This window comes from Thermobia domestica, chromosome 2 (assembly GCF_964235325.1).
Source record: "Thermobia domestica chromosome 2, izTheDome1.hap1.1, whole genome shotgun sequence".
Lineage (NCBI taxonomy): Eukaryota > Metazoa > Arthropoda > Insecta > Zygentoma > Lepismatidae > Thermobia > Thermobia domestica.
The window spans coordinates 250,753,487-250,773,978 of NC_137455.1; the positions used below are offsets into that span (position 1 = coordinate 250,753,487).

Genomic DNA, 20,492 nt, shown 5'->3' on the forward strand with positions numbered 1-20,492 from the left:
TTGTATCAATGCAACAAGTAGTTTCAATGTTATTTACGACATTTAATAATAGAAAGGACTCTCACTGTGGCTACAATTTCAAGTAATTAATAATAATAATAATAAAGTTAAGTCAATTATAGTACTGATTTATTTTAAATTTTTATTTTTGATCTTGCAATATACCAAATTGTTGTACCAACATTATTATCGCAAACTCTACTCAGAACGAACTGTCTTATTTTAAATATTAAAAATGCGACATTTTGTGTTACTATGAATTTATGTAACAAAGTATTATTCTTGTTTCTAAACAAACTACTGTCTTAACTACCTACTTGATACTTTTTTCAGAGGTGTGAGGAACACTTTGATTCCAGGCTACCAATATGGGTTTTAGGTAGGCAAATATGTTTTATTATTTGTTTCCATGTTTGATCTTTAGTATACTAAGAATGAGATATTTTTTTCATCATGGTCTATCATATGGTACAGTGAATTCCAGAAACAATTTGAAGCTGTGATACATTATGTGATACATTACAACAATATACATCAATACATTATGAACATACAATTGGAATATACATTACAAAAATATCGAGTAAATCCAACACTTACATAAATACTCTACATGCATTCCTTTCATTTGTCACAAAAAAATAGAGTGAAAGGAATAGGAAACATATACACAATCTTTTAATCAGAAAGGAATACTCAGCTATCTTTTTCTTTCAAATTTCCATTCGTATATAGGCGCTGAGTCCTTAGTTCCTGGCTTCACTCGATTTGGAGGGATTTCTTTTTTGTTCTGTAACCGTCTTTTGATTTCTAACTTCTGTTGGATAACTGTAAGTTGTTTCTCTCTTTCTAACCTTTTACATAACTCTTTGTACGCGTTTTTCTTCTGTGTCGTTACTTCCTGGAGTAGAGCTTTGTTGACAACGGGCAAGGATACAGTTTTCAAATCCGATAATCGTGGACGATTCACCCGTCTTCCGATCAACGATGGGTGTGTATCCAGCCGTTTACAAACATCGAAAGCTTTAGCTTCCTTCTTCGTATCTACGAAAAATATATGATTGTTTCTCGTTTTGTTAGCAACATCTAGAAGATGGAGTTGCCGCTGAAGTTTTTCAATTTTCCGAGCCTCTATCACTCTTTTCATAGATACATAGTTCAAGTCTTGTGTCTGCATTAACATTATTTGTTCTGGAGTATGTTCATCATCTTTTTCTACTTCATGATGAACTCCATCTTCGACACGTGAATTTATCATATGAAAATAAAATTCATCTGGGTTTCGATTGAGAACTCGCTTCTTCAGGACTTTTAGTGTTGCTTCTTTCTCGCTCCGATCTTTTACACGCTTTTTATAATCCTTTTTCTTTTCGAGAAGACCCAAATGAGCTCTACTAGCTGGTTGATGACGCTCACGGTGAGGCTTTTGGCCAGCTTTCGCCGCACTTTTCCAGGAAGACATTTTGCCTCTAAAAGAGAAATATGAACAGAAATTAAATTCTTTATCATAAACTTTTGCAATAACAAATAATAACGCGGTGCCACAACTGCACAAATATACCACGATTAAAATAAATAGTTTAATCCTTTGGGGATCCCATGGTACAATTTGTACCATACGGGGTGTTTCATGGTACATTGCGTTATAACTCTCCTATTTGAGCTTTTTCGTCCGTTTTTTTTTTTTCAAGTCCAGAGGCATTGCAGAAGACATACACGTTCCTGTGTCGAGACATAGGAGGTGATGACGTCGTAAGTCTAAAATTTATATTTTCGTGTAATACTTTTTTGGGGGGGGGTTATGTAAAGTATTTTTGGCGGGCTTATTTTTGCACGTAGAAGATCGAAATTTTGCACAAACATGCAGTCCACCGAGTAGTATTTACCAGATTTTTTCTTCAGATTTCTGCGTTAAAACAGGGGGGATCCAGAGGGTCAAAAAGTTGAAAAATGGGATATTTTTACCCAAAAATCCCGTTTCTCATTTTCCCGCCTTAGATACATGATGAAGACAAGTGAATGGTACCGCCTGAAAGGCAGTTCTATTCTGAAGAGAATGATATGCGACACATGGCCCTAGGGTAATTAGGGAAGTGTCAGGGAATTTTTATCAAAATATACTTCTTTATAGGGGAATTTTGGACATTTTCGGTACTATTTTTGTGCTGGCTTATTTTTGCACCTAGAAGATTGAAATTGTGCACAAACATTCAGTCCACCGAGTAGTATTTACCAGATTTTTTTTCAGATTTCTGCGTTAAAACAGGGGGGTACAGAGGGGCTAAACGTTGAAAAAGGGAAATTTTTACCAAAAAATCCCTTTCACGGGATTTTCCCGCCTTAGATACATAATGGGGACAAGTGAATGGTACCGCCTGAAAGTCAGTTCTATTCTGAAGAGAATGATGGGCGAAACATGACCCTAGGGTAATTAGGGATGTCTCAGGGAATGTTTAAACATTTCCCTCTGTATACGGGAATATGGGACATTGTCGGTATATTTTTTTGGCGGGCTTACTTTTGCACCTGGAAAATTGGAATTGTGCATAAACATTCAGCCCACCGAGTAGTATTTACCAGATTTTTTTCAGATCTCTGCGTTAAAACAGGGCGGTCCAGGGGGGCTAAAAGTTGAAAAAAGGATATTTAGATCCAAAAAATCCCGTTTTTCCTCATTTTCCCGCCTTAGATACATGATGGAGACACCTGAGTCATACCGCCTGAAAGGCAGTTCTATTTTGAAGGGGATGATGGGCGAAACATGACCCTAGGGTAATTAGGGATGTCTCAGCAAATTTTTACCTGAGATCATGGTGTTTTACGGTTATTTGGGGCATGGTGGGAATTCCTGATAAAATTTCTCCCGCCCTTGGTATTCAAGATAGAAACTTGAAATTTGGCACACACATTCAGTATACCAAGCACTATTTATCAGATTTTTTTAGATGGCTACGTTCACACAGGGTCGCTCCAGGGGGGCCCAAAGTGCGAGAAAAAAATTTCCCTCCGAAATTTTCCCTTTGACATCATTTTTCCCGTTTCTGGTATATGGAATGAGCATGCAAGTGGTATCATTTGAAAGCCAGCTCCATTCTGAAGAGAATGAGGTATGAACCATGATCCTAGGATAAATAGTGACGATGCAGTAGCTGCTTGACTGAAAGTCTAAAAAATAGCCCCAAAACCCCGGATCTCTTAAGGGTTAAAGTTTAACGGACTGAAATTAAGGCCATGGAAAAAATGATTCATTACAATTAGAAGTTAATTAGGAACAATAAATCTTGCAATTACCTTCACAACTAGTAAATTTAAAGTTGTCATGGGAAGATAATCGGATCGTAATAGCTTACTGTTCAAAAAGCTGCTTAAGTCAAAATTAATGCAACAAGTAACTGTTAAAGAGAACGAAATCACAATACAGAAATCTTACTTTTCAATTTAAAAGTAAGTGCTTTTCAATTTCTTTCTATGTGTTAATTCTGTATTTCTATTATGCATATTTTTTTTTAAAAGTAGTATATTCAAAGGTAGGAGTGGCATGATGAGTGCTTAGAAAGTCGTAGTAAACATATATCGGGTGTTGCAAAATAAGTGTTACAACGCTTGGGAGGTGACTCCTGCCACTGAGACAAGAAAAAAAGTTCTCTTGAACTTTCCGCTATCGGACATAGTTTCGGATCTACAACGTGCCGAAAGCGTGGGAAAATGACTTTCGGACGCCAATAGTTCGGAAACTATCCAACGTAAACAGGGCGGGTAAAAAATTCACTGAAAAAGTCATACCTGCTGTATTGAATTTTGCATGTTTCAGAATCCTATCATGCACGCGCAAGGGATTCCCCAAAGTAACGTAGGGATTCCCGGATAATCCGCCAAATGAAAATTGGTCTAAATTGATATGAATTGATAGGGTTTCTACCAGGTAACAATAATTCGTTTGTATTAAGTCGATATCTGCAACAAATACAAAATGGCGGACACCTTCTTGCCCGTTGTGTGTGGTTGCATAATCGCCAGGTACGGATGCTGGCCAACAGTGACGTTCTGAGTATTAAGTGTATCGAATTTGTACTCAAATGCTCTAGAAAGACATCTGTAGTATCGGTAAAGCACAACAGATGAAGCAGGGTGATCACATGTGTGGAAATACTTAACGAAAAATGCCCAGAAAAAATGTACTCATACTAAGTAAACGTGAGTTCAAAGCGTCAGAAATGTAAGGATTAGCGTAAATAACATGAAAGCCATTGCCAATTCACCAATTATATTCCCTTAAACCGATGCAATATGATCTGCACGGTTGCATACCAATAAGGATGCAACAACTGAGGCCAAGTTGAAATTGTGCAAGGGGACTCACAAAGAAACTGGGTAAACTAAAGGAATGTCACTAGTGGGATCGCATGGTCGATATTGAAATGTGGTCAATGTGTGTGTTGATATCGACATGTAGTTAATGGACAAATGTCAACATGTCCCACTACTGCGGGGACACCGTCCCACGTGCGAAAAATAGAAAATAACTAGTCGGGTCTTGAATCTGAGGCCGTGGGCTCCCAGTAGGATTGGAAACTGCGACCACGCGATCGAAAGCGAGCGCTCTAGCCCTGAGGCTCGAGGAAGCCTCACTTTCATTGTATTCATTTCTTTGAGGAGTACCCACTTTGTTTGGCAAGCGCTCTTGTACAGCCTCCCGACATGCTTGTGTGTTTCAGGTTATTACTCCTACTGCACAGTTGTAAACAATCAGAGTTTTAAGACGTTTCTTTCTATTTCTCATGTCGTTTTATTTTCCATATGTATGGTGTTCCAGCTGTAGTGTTATGTGTGCTAAATTGGTTCATTATCATCTTTGTATTGGCATGTGTACTGTGTATAAGACACGAATTTCTGGAGGTATTTTCCTATATTTTGAGTACGTCATACGTCCCAGAAGACGTGCGACATTATACAAGTTTGTTATTTTCATGCTCTATCAGAATTTGAACCATGGATTAAGAGATTTCTTTTCATATGTGTCAACTGTGGGACAATGTCCCAAACAAAGAGAGTCATTGATACAATCGTGTTCTAGTTACGTTCTACCAAAAAGTGCACCAGATGTAATAGCAGAATGTACAACGTTATTTTCCTAGTTTTTCCACGTGAGACGGTGTGCCAGGAGTAGTGGGACATGTTGACATTTGTCCATTAACTACATGTCGATATCAACACACACATTGACCACATTTCAATATCGACCATGCGATCCCACTAGTGACATTCCTTTAGTTTACCCAGTTTCTTTGTGAGTCCCCTTGCACAATTTCAACTTGGCCTCAGTTGTTGCATCCTTATTGGTATGCAACCGTGCAGATCATATTGCATCGGTTTAAGGGAATATAATTGGTGAATTGGCAATGGCTTTCATGTTATTTACGCTAATCCTTACATTTCTGACGCTTTGAACTCACGTTTACTTAGTATGAGTACATTTTTTCTGGGCATTTTTCGTTAAGTATTTCCACACATGTGATCACCCTGCTTCATCTGTTGTGCTTTACCGATACTACAGATGTCTTTCTAGAGCATTTGAGTACAAATTCGATACACTTAATACTCAGAACGTCACTGTTGGCCAGCATCCGTACCTGGCGATTATGCAACCACACACAACGGGCAAGAAGGTGTCCGCCATTTTGTATTTGTTGCAGATATCGACTTAATACAAACGAATTATTGTTACCTGGTAGAAACCCTATCAATTCATATCAATTTAGACCAATTTTCATTTGGCGGATTATCCGGGAATCCCTACGTTACTTTGGGGAATCCCTTGCGCGTGCATGATAGGATTCTGAAACATGCAAAATTCAATACAGCAGGTATGACTTTTTCAGTGAATTTTTTACCCGCCCTCTTTACGTTGGATAGTTTCCGAACTATTGGCGTCCGAAAGTCATTTTCCCACGCTTTCGGCACGTTGTAGATCCGAAACTATGTCCGATAGCGGAAAGTTCAAGAGAACTTTTTTTCTTGTCTCAGTGGCAGGAGTCACCTCCCAAGCGTTGTAACACTTATTTTGCAACACCCGATATATATATATATATATATATATATATATATGCTCACAAATAATAATTCCCTTGCTACAGACACCATAAAAAGTCTTGGTACTTCTTTGTAACATGTACAATGTAGCCACTTTTCAAAGCAGTAATAAAATATAAATTTACAAAAATAAATAAGTTCTTGCTAAGTACATAACCACTTATACAAACTGTTGTTTAACATTTTAATTTCTTACTTAGCTCCAATACAAATGTATTTAAACTTTAAAAATAATAAATTTTAAAACTGGTTTGCAGTATAATTTGTTAGCTATTTACTAAAGTTAAAAAAATAATGAAAAATTTAACGGGTTAAAATTAAAAATTAATGTTCTGAAAAATAATTGATTAAATTAAAAATTAATGTAGAAGAAAAATAACGCTCAAAATTAATGTCAAAATTAAATGATCAAAATTAAAATTTGCGATTGACTTTATGCAATAAGAAAACTGTGAAAATTAATGTAAAATTTAGTTGATAAAATTATGTACATTGAAAAATCAACACTTGTAAAAAATCAATCAATTATTATGAACAGTTAGGATTTTTAAACAATACAGATAATTAATAAAAATAAAATGAAAACATCATAAAATTAACGAAATAACTTTCTCATTGCTATAGATAGGAATAGCTCCTCCTGTTGGTGTAGTCTTTGAGGTCATGTTTCTTGTCCCATGGACGGATATGGTCAGAAATTGTTCTATTGGATTCAGTGTCTTCAAATTAATATGAAAAGAGCAACTAGAAATTTGTTCAAGCGTGGGCACTTTTTACCAGTGGCGTAAGCATTAGTTCTTTTCGGAAGCTACCCCCTTTTATTCACTTACCCTTGATTAATCTCAACCGCACCTAATGTGGATGTCCTAAAGAAATGCTCTGTTTTATTCAAGTTGAACAAGTTTTACAAAGTTTATAGGGAAACATTTTTCAACGTACAATGGGTAAAATTGCAAGATTGGGTGAATTTTCCCCATTATTCTTCATGAATGGCAATTCTATGCAAAAGAATTACTTTGGAAAGTTGAGGAGAGGTAGTACATACAAAGTTTCATTAATATCAGACAACTTTTACGGGAGTTATCGTCGAGCAGAGATACGACCAGACAGGATTATCTGTTGACTCGAATGATAGAAGCTTTTTACGTTCGCTGAAATTGTGTGTGGCAATTTTATTTGTTTCCTTCTGTCACTTTCCAAATATCAGATAAACGTCCAGTTAGTGATACTGAGTTTATTTTATTTACCAGTCTGAAAGTCTGTACGAAAGTACTGTACAAATTTAAATGTCATTCGGTAACATAACACGAAGTTCTTCTATGCATGATGTTACATTCATATATAAATAAAGTTTTGTTTTAAACGGAACTTTCAAATATTCTTTTTTATGCCACATTAAAATTCATAGATACCCTTTTCTCTCTCTTTTTTTTTAATGCAATAATATAATAATTTTAGAAAATAGGCATTCTGGTAAAAATAAAAATAAATTAATTAATAGCTCTATTCAAGACCTTTCGCAATAGCAGCACAGAGTTCCATGTTTTTCATTAGTATATTACCCATCTTTTCATGAGTATATATAACTGCTCCTTATCCTTGTATCGTTTACTTTCAATAATGTGTACGTCATTTTATAGGTTACACATTTATCCATATTTCCACATATTCATTTCGCAAGATGCATTTTTATGGATGGTGTGGCAATTTTTGTGTGCTAATGTATTGGAGGAAGCGTTGAACCTCATCTTTCACGTCGTTGTTATTCCTGATGCGTGTTCTTGCCAAAAGTTCTTTGAATCAAGGAAATTAGTGGTTGTCATTGTGTGCCAAGACCGGATTACAGGGTGGATGGGTAATGTCCAATCCAAACTGTTGCAGGAAAGCGACGGATTGACTGGCAACGTGGGGAGCGAGCGTTGTGGAAAATGCTTAAGCCCTTGCTCAACATTCCTCTTGTCTGGTTCTGAATTGTTCATCTGACTTTTTCAGTGTGTGACAATACTCGCCAGCATGTATTGTGGTCCCAAAAGTGAAGTCGACCAACGTCTTTTCGATTCCGAAACACAGTTGCCATGACTTTACCGGTAAACTGTGTTTGAATTTTCGTGGCTTGGACGAAGAGGAATGCCACCACTCACGTGATTGTTGTTTGGTCTCAGGGGTGAAGTGGAACGCCCAATTTCGTCACACATGACAAATCCAAGAAGTTACCCTTTTTGTCTGCATATAGGCGAATAAATCTGCGGGCACACCTTCCGATTTATACGTCAAAATACTATGGTGCTTTCGTAAACCTCAGGAATCAAAACGTAGAGATCATCCAAAGTCATCCACCGGTCTTCACGCATGGTTTGCTCAATCAACTATTTCGTCGAAAATTGACGGTCTCCTGCTTTTTCCTTCGTCGTGAATTTCAGTACGACCAGCTGCAAACTCCCTACATAACTTGTAGATATGTTCGATATCCATGTACAACTCGCCATACGCTTCCGTCAATTGGTGATAGATTTCAATCGGTTTCATGTCTTTTGTTGAGAAGCTGAATAACTTCGCACTTGGCGGTGAAGCAGGAGCTCCATTATAAACGGTTGTCAATCCAAGACGAGCCAAAAGGTGGAGAACTATGACAAAATAAAACAGTACGTAGAGAGAGGCAGTCGAGTAAAAGAGGCAGTCGAGTTTGCCTTTAGTAAAACCTTATGAAATGGCCGAGGTACGGGGAAACAGAGGCCGAAAACCAAAACAAGACTAAGAGTACCACCAAGGTGTGCGTAAGCTTATTTGGGGAGACATTTTAATGATGTGTGGCTGTTCCACGCTTTGTCACTTGATGCTGATTTCACTGTCCTTTTCCCATCTTTAGAAGACACTAACTATGGCAGCTTGCGAACTCCCAACTGATCAAGTGAGATCCTTATCATCGTCTGGCGAGCGGTTCTATTGTGCTCCATGACTTTTAAGTCAGCTCAACGATTTTGTTCACGTTTTGGCTGGTTAGTATATGAATATATAACAACGTTGACTCATAAATCCTGCAGTATTTTGGTTCCACACACACCTGTATTAATTAAGTACAATGAAAGTATGTTAACATTCAAATTATAGCCTATCTGCGGCCATCTTACTGCCAGTTTCTCGATTCCACATCGATATTTCTTGTCTTCAGAGGCAAAGAAGTCAGTCACTGCAGTTTCCATCTCCTGCTGGTTGGTGAAGCATCGTGATTTCAATAAGTACGCACGGACCGAAACAGGTAATAATCCGAAGGGGCAAGATCAGACTATATGCCAAGTGTGGCATCAGTTCGACGTCATCAAGTTCCTGTATTTCTGATATGTTTTTCATTTATTTATAGGGTATGGTTTTGCATTTACCTGCTGCAACACGACCTGTTTCCGGTTGAGCAATGTAAGATATTTCTAGCGTAGCGCAGCATACCTAGTTATATCATAAATACTGCCACAAAGTTTGGAGTGGCGCTGTAGGCATCCAGAGTGGCACACTGCCGTCCTAAGCGAAAAGAACTTAACTCCACATTTTTTGAAAATCGAGATATTGGTATGGGAATGTTCGTAATACACTTCTGCATCTATCTAAAGTGAAACTGACGTAGTTTGACCAATAGGTAGGGGGTAATGACTTCATGAGTGTTTATCTTATGTTCCAAACTGTAACTGAAAGTAAGCAAAACGACCGTAAGTGGCAATTCATACGCAAAAATATTTAATTGTATTACTACACAAATATATTTAATAAAGTTTTACCGAAATACAACAAATCTGAACGTACAGCCTAAGACAAAACGCGTTTTGCTTATTTTCTCGAAAGTATGTGAAATAGAGTTAAGGCCTTTTCGCTTAGCATGTGTGTATAAAGCGGAAGATGCCTGTAGTGTGTGTTTGACTGTTCATTACATACGTTGATATTGTACTGAGTTCTGATGGAGTGGGGTGATTACGAAAATCGTGTAGCAGCAATTGCACTACACAAGGTCGGGAAGACAGCAGGTGAGATTCTCAACCTCCTGAAACCCCTACAAATCAGCAAGAGATTAGTGTATGGCACCATACAGCGATACACCGAGACTGGAACGGCAGCTGACCGCGCAAGGAGTGGCAGACCAGGAACGGTACGAGCCCCGCAGGTCCAGAAAGCAGTTGCAGCAAGAATTCGAAGAAATCCTGTTCGAACACAAAGTGTGATGGCTGCTGAGATGAACATCAGCAGAAATTCTATGTTTCGTGTGCTCACGAGTGACCTATATCTACGGGCGTATAAGAGGCGGACTGGTCACTTTCTGACCCAAGCATTAATGTCGCAGAAAGTCCTTAAATCAAAGAGACTGTTGCGGCGTTACGCCAACAATCTGCACAGAAAGATCTTGTCCACTAACGAAAAGGTCTTCACAATTGAGCAGGCCTACAAAGCCCAAAATGACCGTGTGTATACCACGTCATCTACTGCAGCTGCTGAGACAGCTCCAAGGGTTCAGAGGGCACGTCATCCTGCTTCAGTGATGGTTTGGTGGGGAGTGAGCTACTCAGGCACAACCCAGGTGCATTTTTGCGAACACGGTGTTAAAACATCTGCCAAGGTGTACCAGGACACAGTGCTAACACCTATAGTGAAATCACTGTCTGCTACCATGTTCCCTAGACAAAGGTGAACCTTCCAGCAGGATTCCGCTCCAGGCCACAAAGGGAAAACAAACCCAGGACTGGCTGGCACGGAACGTCCCCAACTTCGTTTCTCCGTTGATTGGCCTTTTAAAGCAGCCCAGACCTTAACCCGTTGGGCTACAAACTTTGGGCAGTCCTTCAGGCAAAGGTCTGCCATAAACGGCATACATCTGTCGACAGTCTGAAACAATCCTTGACCCGAGCAGTGAACAATTTTCCCATGGACGTGGTGCGTACTGCCATTGACTAGTAGCCGGACAGACATCGTGCCTGCATCGAGGCCAAGGGGGGACATTTCGAAAAATGATTTGTGCGTCAGGTGTACAACATATCAATGTAAAACATGTCCAAAATAAATTGCCTTGGTGTTAATACTCTGTGTTATTCACATGCAAACTTGTGACAGTATTTACGATATAACTAGGTACATTCGCTCCAAGTATTCGGAATAAAGATCGGCATTGATGGTACGACCGTTAGGAACGAACTCGAAATGAATTGTCCCATCCTCTCGTAGTTCTACCATAGACAAAGTATGACTTCATGCTTGAAACTGCTCTATTTGACTACTAGTTAAGTTGGCCCTTGGCCAATTGCTGTGTTTGCACATTCGAATTTCGAAAAGAAAAATTTACTTTTCGTCATATGTGACAATCCGTTTCAGGAAACGCATATATGTGGATTTTGCAGCAGTTGTCGGGACACACCCTATCTCCTCTGGGCCTGAGCTGGAGATAACTCATGTGGCACAATGCGTCAGCTCCTGACGGTTTTCCCGTGTTCCTAAAGATAACGCACTACAGTGGACTGCGAAATGCCGAGTTGGTCTGACACTTGTTCTTATCATGGGGCGACCGAGTTCTGGCTGATTTTCGATTTTTTTTTTTTTTCAATCTGCACTAAATTTTTGAAACCAGCGAATTGATACTGTTTTCCATTGCACCTTTTTATGACAAAGGTTTCGGCTTGCTGGTGCAGCGTTAAGCACAATTTATACAGTAAGTTTACGTACCCGACGTCGTTGAGCACTCATCGACTTCTACTAAAAACTGACTGAAGACACTGACGGAGTAGCGGTTTTGTGTTACATAGTCCGCTTGCCACACTATCTCTTGGGCCAGTTTGACCTTATACTTACGGTAGATCACGGTGCATACACGCATCCCTGTTTGGGTTGTGGAGACATTGTAAGACTTATAACTGACCACTGTATATCAAATGAATTGCATTTCATTACTCGTTTCATGTGCCTGTACTATAATTATATTTTTCAAATTGGAGCAACTTTACTGAACAAGCTAAGCTAGTATTGTTTAACAAATGTGACACTGAGCAAATCAAATTAAAACTAGAATATTTCGAATTCTCCATCTCCTTCCCTTTCTGCATTATTGCCAAATGAATTTAAAATTAAATTGAACTACGAAACATTATTTGAGGATTATGATCTGAAGAAACAAGAAACTCGAAATTTATTAATAAATATATGTTGAGAAAAACTATTTTGGTAACGTTACATGAATTACCTTCGTATTATTTCAACAAAGAATTAACCCAATGAATTGTAACAGCTATGTGCAAACAAATAACACTATTTAGAAAGATAAAAATATACCATCCGTTTCAAAGCCTTTCTTTCACATTCATATGCATATAACTTATTTAGGATATTAGTAAAATAATATAATTATAGGACAGATACTTCTTTGTTTTAATAAATTCTATCAAGGGCTAGAAAGAAATTTTCGGATACGCTTGCAATTAAAATAATAATAATAAATTATCTTAGGAAAACTTACTGTTATATTTACTGAGCGATAATCAATTGTTATCCAAATTATATCTCTTCAATTAATAACAATGTTGCTTTCTAGGAACCCAGCACCTTAAATAAGAGAGAAAAAAGTACTACAGTTATTGACGAAAAGAAACTATAGAATAAAAAAAAATCAAAGAATATCGTCTTATCTCTCAATCAAAAACTCTATTAACATAGTAAGTCAATACATACTAGTTAAAAAAATCGGAAGATGATTAGGAAGGTTATCTGACAAGATTGAAAATAGTCATTACCACCCTGCAATGAGTTATTATTCATGTTCTCAGTAGAGGGCGAATGAGAGCCCTAGGACTTGATTATACATAGATCTTGATATATGAGAGAAATCTTCATCAATCGTATGAAAAATAATAAACAAAAAATAAATATTACGAGTAACAGATAATTCACAGAAATTTTACGATTCATCGCGGGGATCGCTGGGGACGTCAACGGCAAGGTTTCCTCTACGAAAATGCAAATGGCAGACACATTACGCCCATAAAAGGAAGTTCGACGTAAAACAATGAATAAAAGCATTACTTTTTGCTAACATCAAAGAAGTTGGAAATAATATAAAGAAATATTCTTTTGAGCTACAAGGTTAGTACCTACGAGGTGCGTACTATACTTATACTTTCTTTTTCATTCCAGGTGGTGGACCACTGAAGTTGGGAAGGCAGTTATAGGCACCTAAGACCTCCATCTACCAATTGGGAGCGTCACTGGCGTGCAACCCATTTCTTAAGCCCCTGTCAGTGTTACTAATGGACAACATGGATAATGATTATGAAGGATAGCGCTGGACGTCGTGGTTCCTGTAGAAAGAGGGCGCAGCTCCTGCTGAAGTTCATAGGTGATTTGTGGCAGTCTGTAGAGAGCAGCACCATCGCGAAAAGCAGTTTATAACTGGGTAGAAATTTGGAAAGTAGGTAGCACCTCGACGAAATAGAGCAGTAGTTCTGGAAGGAAAGTGACAGTGACAACACCAGCCATCATCGCCTCAGGAAAGGGGATCATTCAAGAGAACAAATGCATCACACTCTCTGAAATGGAAGCTGCCTCAGGACTAACCAGAAACACTGCAGCGAATCGTGCACAACCAACTGTAAGTCCAGCCAGTTGGGAAAGTCACTGCAAGATAGGTTCCAAAATTATTGTCCGCAGAGAAAAAACAATGTCGTGTAAAAAAACAGTAATCCTGATAAAGCAGAATACTTCTGCAACATCACGATACCGAGGATTTCAAGTCTAGCTCTGTGAGTGGTGACGAGACCTGATTCCATTACCATGACCCAACGACGAAGCAGCAATCTATGCAGTGGTAACATCATGATAGTCCACTGCTAAAGAAATTTCGAACACTTTCAGCTGGGAAGCGTATGGTTAAAGCATACTAGTACACGAAATACATTATCCTGATCGACTGGCTGGAAGATGGAGCCACGATTAACAGTGCAACATATGTGGTGACCCTCAGACGGTTACGTTGTGCCACTCAAAGGACGTGGCCAGGAAAATGGATTCTGCAATATGATAATGCACATCCTCATTCTTGCCAGTAAACTACTGCTGCCATTAATTAATTAAGGTTTACAGTGCTGCCACATCGTCTCTATTCTTTGGATCTGGCTTCCAGCGATTACCACCCGTTCAGGGCAATGAAAAACCTCTGGGAAGTCATTGGATTGCAGAGGCTCATGAACCTGACACACAGATAAAGGGTCACTGTATAGAGAAAATGAACACATCAATTGCTGTATAACCTGTATGGGTATGTTTGAAAAAATAAAAAATGTAAGTCATTATAGTACGTCTCTCGTACTTTTAAAAGTATGACTTCTAAAATCTGAGAACGGATTAATGTTAAAAGTTAAAAAATTAATCCCGATAAAGCTAAAAAATCATAAAACAGCTGAGAGCACTTGTAGGAGTATGTGAGATGATTGTCCAATACGCAAGTGCAGTAGGATCACTTCCCAAAATAGGTTTTACAGAGAGGAGTTTATTTTCACTGCTCTGGTTTCAATCCGCTTGCTAGTTGAGAGCGCATGCATTGGACGAAACAGTTGCAGAGATCAGAGAACGAGAGAGATTGATCCAGTGTAACACATATCAAAGCGGTGCTTGGTTGCTATATCGCTACGCTCGTTTCCACGAATCGTGATTTGTTCCGGCAACCAGCATACAAAGATGACACAGTCTCTTTGATGTAGCCGATGCTATCTTACAAGAATATCTTGCACGAGGGCATGTTTACTAGACATTCTGCAGGTTTCTAATAACACTTTGCTAGTCATTATATATAGTAAAAGCTGAAGTATATGGCCGAAGGCAAGCTTCATTGGCATCAATTCAGCAGTAAATACTAAACACAAGGGATATAGCCAAAGTATGAGCTGCCTTCGTCTCGGACGCAGCCACAGTCAACACAGTTGCATCTTTGGAACTGTCCATGTACAACGCATTCTGTTGTAACAACACTCCGACCTCTTGCTAGTATTCCTGGATACTTGTGTGCTGCTTGGAGTGTAACAATAACCCGGAGGTGGAGTTTTGGCAGAATCAACAGTCACAGTGGAAGAGCGTAAACATATAACAACCAAAGGGACGGTCACATAAACACGTCCAAGCTAAATCATACGCACGAACATACACGGGTGTAGCTCAAATATGCACTTTATACCGATCGTAAATCCCCCCCCCCCCCCTCCACACAAAAAAAGTAGTCCAGAGGTGGTCAGTAATACAAAGCACATGGGCTATATAATTTTGGAGAAGTCTCTCACGATTATAGACTAACGGTAGTTCACCAAAAGTCTAACAACTGGACTAGTGCGGAAAGCAGTGTAGCTTTCTGAATGCTCAAGTGATGAACGGGAAAGCAGTGTAGCTTACTGAATGCTCAAGTGATGAACGGGAAAGCAGTGTAGCTTACTGAATGCTCAAGTGATGAACGGTTGTCAAATACTGTAGCACAGAGAAACGAGACGAGTAACCAACACAATCATACTCTGAAGCTTGGATCACATTAAGACTACTGTATAATCGTAACAGAACATGACCAGCACCTCAGCTGTTGTGGAAAAGTACACGAAATAAAATCATGGAACAAAAGTACTTAAGACTACGAATGTGCAATGCCCACGTTAAACGGTGATCAAAGGCCGATCCAGGAGTTGGGCTCTCAAACCTCCCGTTATACGAGGGTCATTTAACTCGAAGTGGCAACTTAGTTGTGAAATGGAATGTAGTGAATCACTTACCTCAAGAAGCTTACAGTCCTTCGATGTAGTCTCCGCCAGCCTGTTCAACCCTTCGTCAGATGTCTGGTAACAGTTTAATACCTGTCAAAGCCCCATTTTGTGAGAGGGTGTTGACAGTGCGCCCTAAGGCATGAACAATGCTGGAAATGTCTCTGAAGCGTTTGCCCCTGAGAGGTTCTTTCAGTTAAGATCAAAATTGCAGGGGCTTATATCTGGGGAGTATGGCGGGTGATCCAGTTGGGAGGTACCCGAGTCGTAACAGAGTCTGTGCTGGATGGGCTGTATGGCATCTGGCATTGTCGTGTAAGAGAATTGGTCCAGACTCCAGGAGGTGTGGACGTTTGTGCCGAAATGCTGGTCGCAAATGGTGACTGAGGTATGAAGCATTGACGGTAACGCCCGATGGAACTTGATGTGACAGGATAATGCCTTCGTGCTCGTATGACATTATCATCACCTTCATGTCTGCTGGCTCTTGTCGAAGCTTTTTCGGTCGTGAAGATTCTGGGTGGCGCCATTCATTCGACTGGCGTTTCAATACAGGCTCATAGGATCTTCCTCACGTTTCGTCACTTGCAATAAGTCATCACCTTCCTCATTGTAACGTTGAAGGTGTAGGCGCACACATTCCCACCTATGCCACTTTTGAACCTCGGTCAGAGAATGAGGTACCCATCTGGCTGCAATTTTCCGCATGCCACGGTCTTGTGTTAGCATGCAGAACACTGATCTGCAAGAAATGTTTAACTCCTGTGCCAATTCACTACAAGTCCAGGGCCGATCACCGTCAAGCAGTGTCCGTAGCCGTTCGCATATGCACTCCACCCTGCATTTTGTCTTTTGACTGTCGTCCTCCGCCTGAAAATGCTGCAACCCATCTCGCCACTGTCCGATACGGTAGAGCAGCTTCACCATAGGCCTCTACTAATCCTCTGTGAATCGTTCTAGCATTTCGCTCTCATGTCACCTGGAATTTGATAAACATACGCTGTTCTGCACGCGTGAACATTACGTTAGGGCGTATTTCACAGAACAATCACTTTAATAATGCCTACTCGCCACACACACCGTAATATGGGACCGCAGCAGCGTTTAACTGACTCGTTTACATCCACGGAACACACTACATTCGTCATTTGCCTCCTGCCCACAAGACACTCCAATCGTAGCAGTGTTGCCAGTTCGAATTAAATGACCCTTGTAGAAGTCTGGATTAAGGAAGCAAGTTTATTGAAGGCGAAAGCGTAAAGTTACAAGCCTATCTCATTCGACTAGCAAAATGACTATTTAATATCAGCTGATGCTATTGAAGAACACCGCAAAGATATCTTAAGTAGCAATATATAAGATCGTAAAGGACGAGCTGACCTGTGACACTAAAAGCACTGCCTTGGAGGACCCAATTTTCCTGCATAAATTGCTGAGGAACTAGAATACACGCACCCTAAAATAACTTTCATGGAGAAAATTTGTAATGAACTCATGCATGTGCCACGAAGGCGCCAGCAACGAACATGTTTTACATATACCGTAACGACAAGTTGTGTTATGAAACTTTCCTAAATCGAAGAATATAACAACAAGGTGTTTGCGACGGAAGAAAGCTGAGTCATTTCATGTCAATTTAACAAACACATTACCACACCGACACCATTAGGTCATTCAACCATTTTTCTTTTTTTTTTTTTTTTTTTTTTTAATGACACCCACCATCTCAGATATTCTTCACATTTTGTGAGCATGTTGATTTACTCAGACTATAAATACTACATAAATATTTCATGTATATCTTGTGTAGAGCCATTACAAGGTATACTATTATACAGTATGGTCTCGTCAGCGACTATTTATATTCTTACATGATGATTCCCTTTACGGGTAATACTGAAGAACTAGATGAACATTTTTATGTTACTTTCAGCTGAAGAAAACATGTTAGAGACCAAAGGAGAATGTGTTAGGATTTGGTTTAATATATGTGATGTAATATACTATACTACATAGCTGTAACATATTTATAATTTTCTTACATCCATACTCTGCAATAAACCGCAGAATCTTAATTTAAAAAAAAATGTAGACAGGATTCGAACCTATGCTAAGATGACGTTCTGGACGGAACTCCGTTATGCTAACTACTACACCAAGACAACTTCACTCTAAAAGTAGTCCATCTGTGTATATTATTTTGGTGATCCACGCTCCTTAGAAGTATGAATTCTGTATCACCTAGTAAGCCAAATTTTGATTTTATTTGTCTTTTTTTTTTTTTTTTTCAAATTTTATGGCTTTTTCGTACGTGGAATTTGTATATTTACTTGGCGGCAACGTCCAGATCGTCAATATCTGTTCCACATTGTCATGTTACTAAGCAGCAGAATGGAGGGAAAATTTGTTTCCCTGTAAGTACAGATCTGAGGGATGTAAGGATCTAGGTTTTTTTTTTTTTCGAACTTTTTTCGTCTAGGTTTCTATGAGCAGAAGTGCACCAAAACCTCGTGACATAGAGGGGGAAGTCTCCTCCAATCAGATGTAATTAAATAGTTGCAATAATATAAGCTGAGGAACGTACGAGACGTTCCGCAATACATCGTAAAATGTGCGATCAAATCCTGGAACAGTATTGAAGGACTTACGTAACAGTGAAACTCTAGAGTCGTAAAGGGAACGGGAATGTTACAATGTGCACTACAGAAATGTAATGGGTTTAGCTCAGTACAATAAAAGCGATTAGACTCGACCGGTATCTCTTAAGGGTTACTATCAAGGACTCTCTTAACAGGCATCTAGCATTCAAACAGTGAGTACTCCTTGAGCGAACACGATGCCAGACAGTCGTAAAATTCCAACTGGACGACAATACATAGTGTTCCCAGTTTTGACGATTCAAAGGTTTAATAATATATCTCGCACGAAATCGTAAATGAGAAATCGCTGGAGATTCTCGGTAGCTGAAATGAAATCTTTGAGCTTTACCACCTGTGAGTTTGGATGCAATCTCTATGTCAGGGAAACTGTAAGAGAACACTACATTGGGAACACTGGGAGAGATGAACACTAATAGTACAGAGAAAAATGAATAGGACTACTGTCATTAAGAACGAGCATTTCACTCTGTTCAAAGAATTCTGTTTCCTGATGGCAATGGTCAGTTCGGATGGAGCCCCAGAGGCCATGGTATACATTCAGATCTCTTACCAATCAACACAGGTGGTTCAAGTTGATTATTACTTGCTACTGGAAAACTATAGTAATGTCCAGAAGTTACGGGTTATCACGGGAAAGTTACATACGAATGAAGATGGAAGACCGATCCTGATATGTACAATCGAATGTCTGGGGCAGAGAACACTGAAGATTAAATGACGCAAACACAGCAAATAGCGACTGTAAGGCACTTACTTCGTATAGGTTCATTCTGTCGATTACCCATCAGTCCCACTTGACATCGCCAGAACCGTTCAGTTTGGAGTGAGATCACCTGGAATGGCTATACACGCCCACATACTGGGATGTCATCCAGCAGCTACAGTGCTAACCCTCCCACTCTCCCACATGCACTTATCGGAGATTATCCAATCAGAGATGATGGATTTCGGGTAGCAATCTGACGTCCAAAGGCGTCCCAGATATGTCAAATGGGATTAAGATTCGGGAAGCGTAGTGTCCCCTCCAAACGCGCGATATCCTCATGTTCCAGGTATTTTTGCACTACGTGTGCCATAGGGTCACAATGTTGCTGCAAGATAGCACATGTCACAGTGCCCTGCGGGAATATATGCACGGGATGTCCCTGCATCGCCACGCCACGCCACGCCAGAGCATAACCCCCAGGAATCCCAAAATGATCTCGGTTCCACACAACTGGCATGTCTATATTGTGTCTTTGGTTCTTGCCAGATGTAAACGACCGGAATCACTCTCCGATTAAGCGGGACTCATCAGGAGTGCCCCCCCTCCCCAATGTTTTGGGTCAGTCATGGCGGGTTGGGCATCATATTAAGCGGTTCTGACGGTATCGTGGTATGAGTGGAATGCCTCTAGCGGGTTGCCTTGCATAAAGTGACACTTCGTCTAACCGTCAATACACAATTTGCTTGGAGACATTGGTCCGAGAGGCTGTCACAGTTTCGAGCTAATTCAGATGCTGTAGTCGGGCATTTAATGCTAGACAATGGTTCCCGCGCTGAGTTGTGACACGTAGGTGACATGCCCCATATTGCCATAGAATATTTTCACCCTCATGGAACACAGTCGTGAAATTACACTGCGAGCCACATTCAACTCCGTACCTACAGCTAGTTGACTTTGCTCCATTTCTAGTCTACCGATAATACGGCCACGTGTACATAATGTTATACAGATGTCTTGTTTGTTCTCTTCTCTATACTTCCTACACATTTGCTATGCACCAATCAACGAAATTATGCCGTACGTAATTAATGACAGTGAATACCCTTGCATGTCACACTCGATGATGACTTATCACGCTCATATAGAACGCATGTATGGCTTACGTGGTTACAATTTACGTCACTTGTGTGAGGCAAAACGTAGTATTTTGTGACATTTGTAAAGTCACAATTTGTGTCATGGTGTCTTGGAGTTTCGAAGAAAGAAAAAGATTCGTTATTT

At 39.7% G+C, this 20,492-nt stretch overlaps 1 protein-coding gene across 5 annotated transcripts in view; it reads right to left on the minus strand.

The window, feature by feature from the left end:
- Positions 1 to 384: 384 nt before the first annotated feature.
- Positions 385 to 20,492, minus strand: part of LOC145678446 (putative U3 small nucleolar RNA-associated protein 11) — a 47,767-nt gene continuing 27,659 nt past the window's right edge. For all 5 annotated transcript variants that reach the window (XM_081748576.1, XM_081748577.1, XM_081748580.1 and 2 more), the window contains exons 2-3: positions 12,572 to 12,657; positions 385 to 1,469 (exon numbers count right to left, since the gene is read on the minus strand). In XM_081748576.1, the coding sequence (XP_081604702.1) occupies positions 701 to 1,462 (762 nt within the window). In that variant the 5' untranslated portion in view covers positions 1,463 to 1,469; positions 12,572 to 12,657 and the 3' untranslated portion in view covers positions 385 to 700. The remainder of the gene's footprint in view (positions 1,470 to 12,571; positions 12,658 to 20,492) is intronic.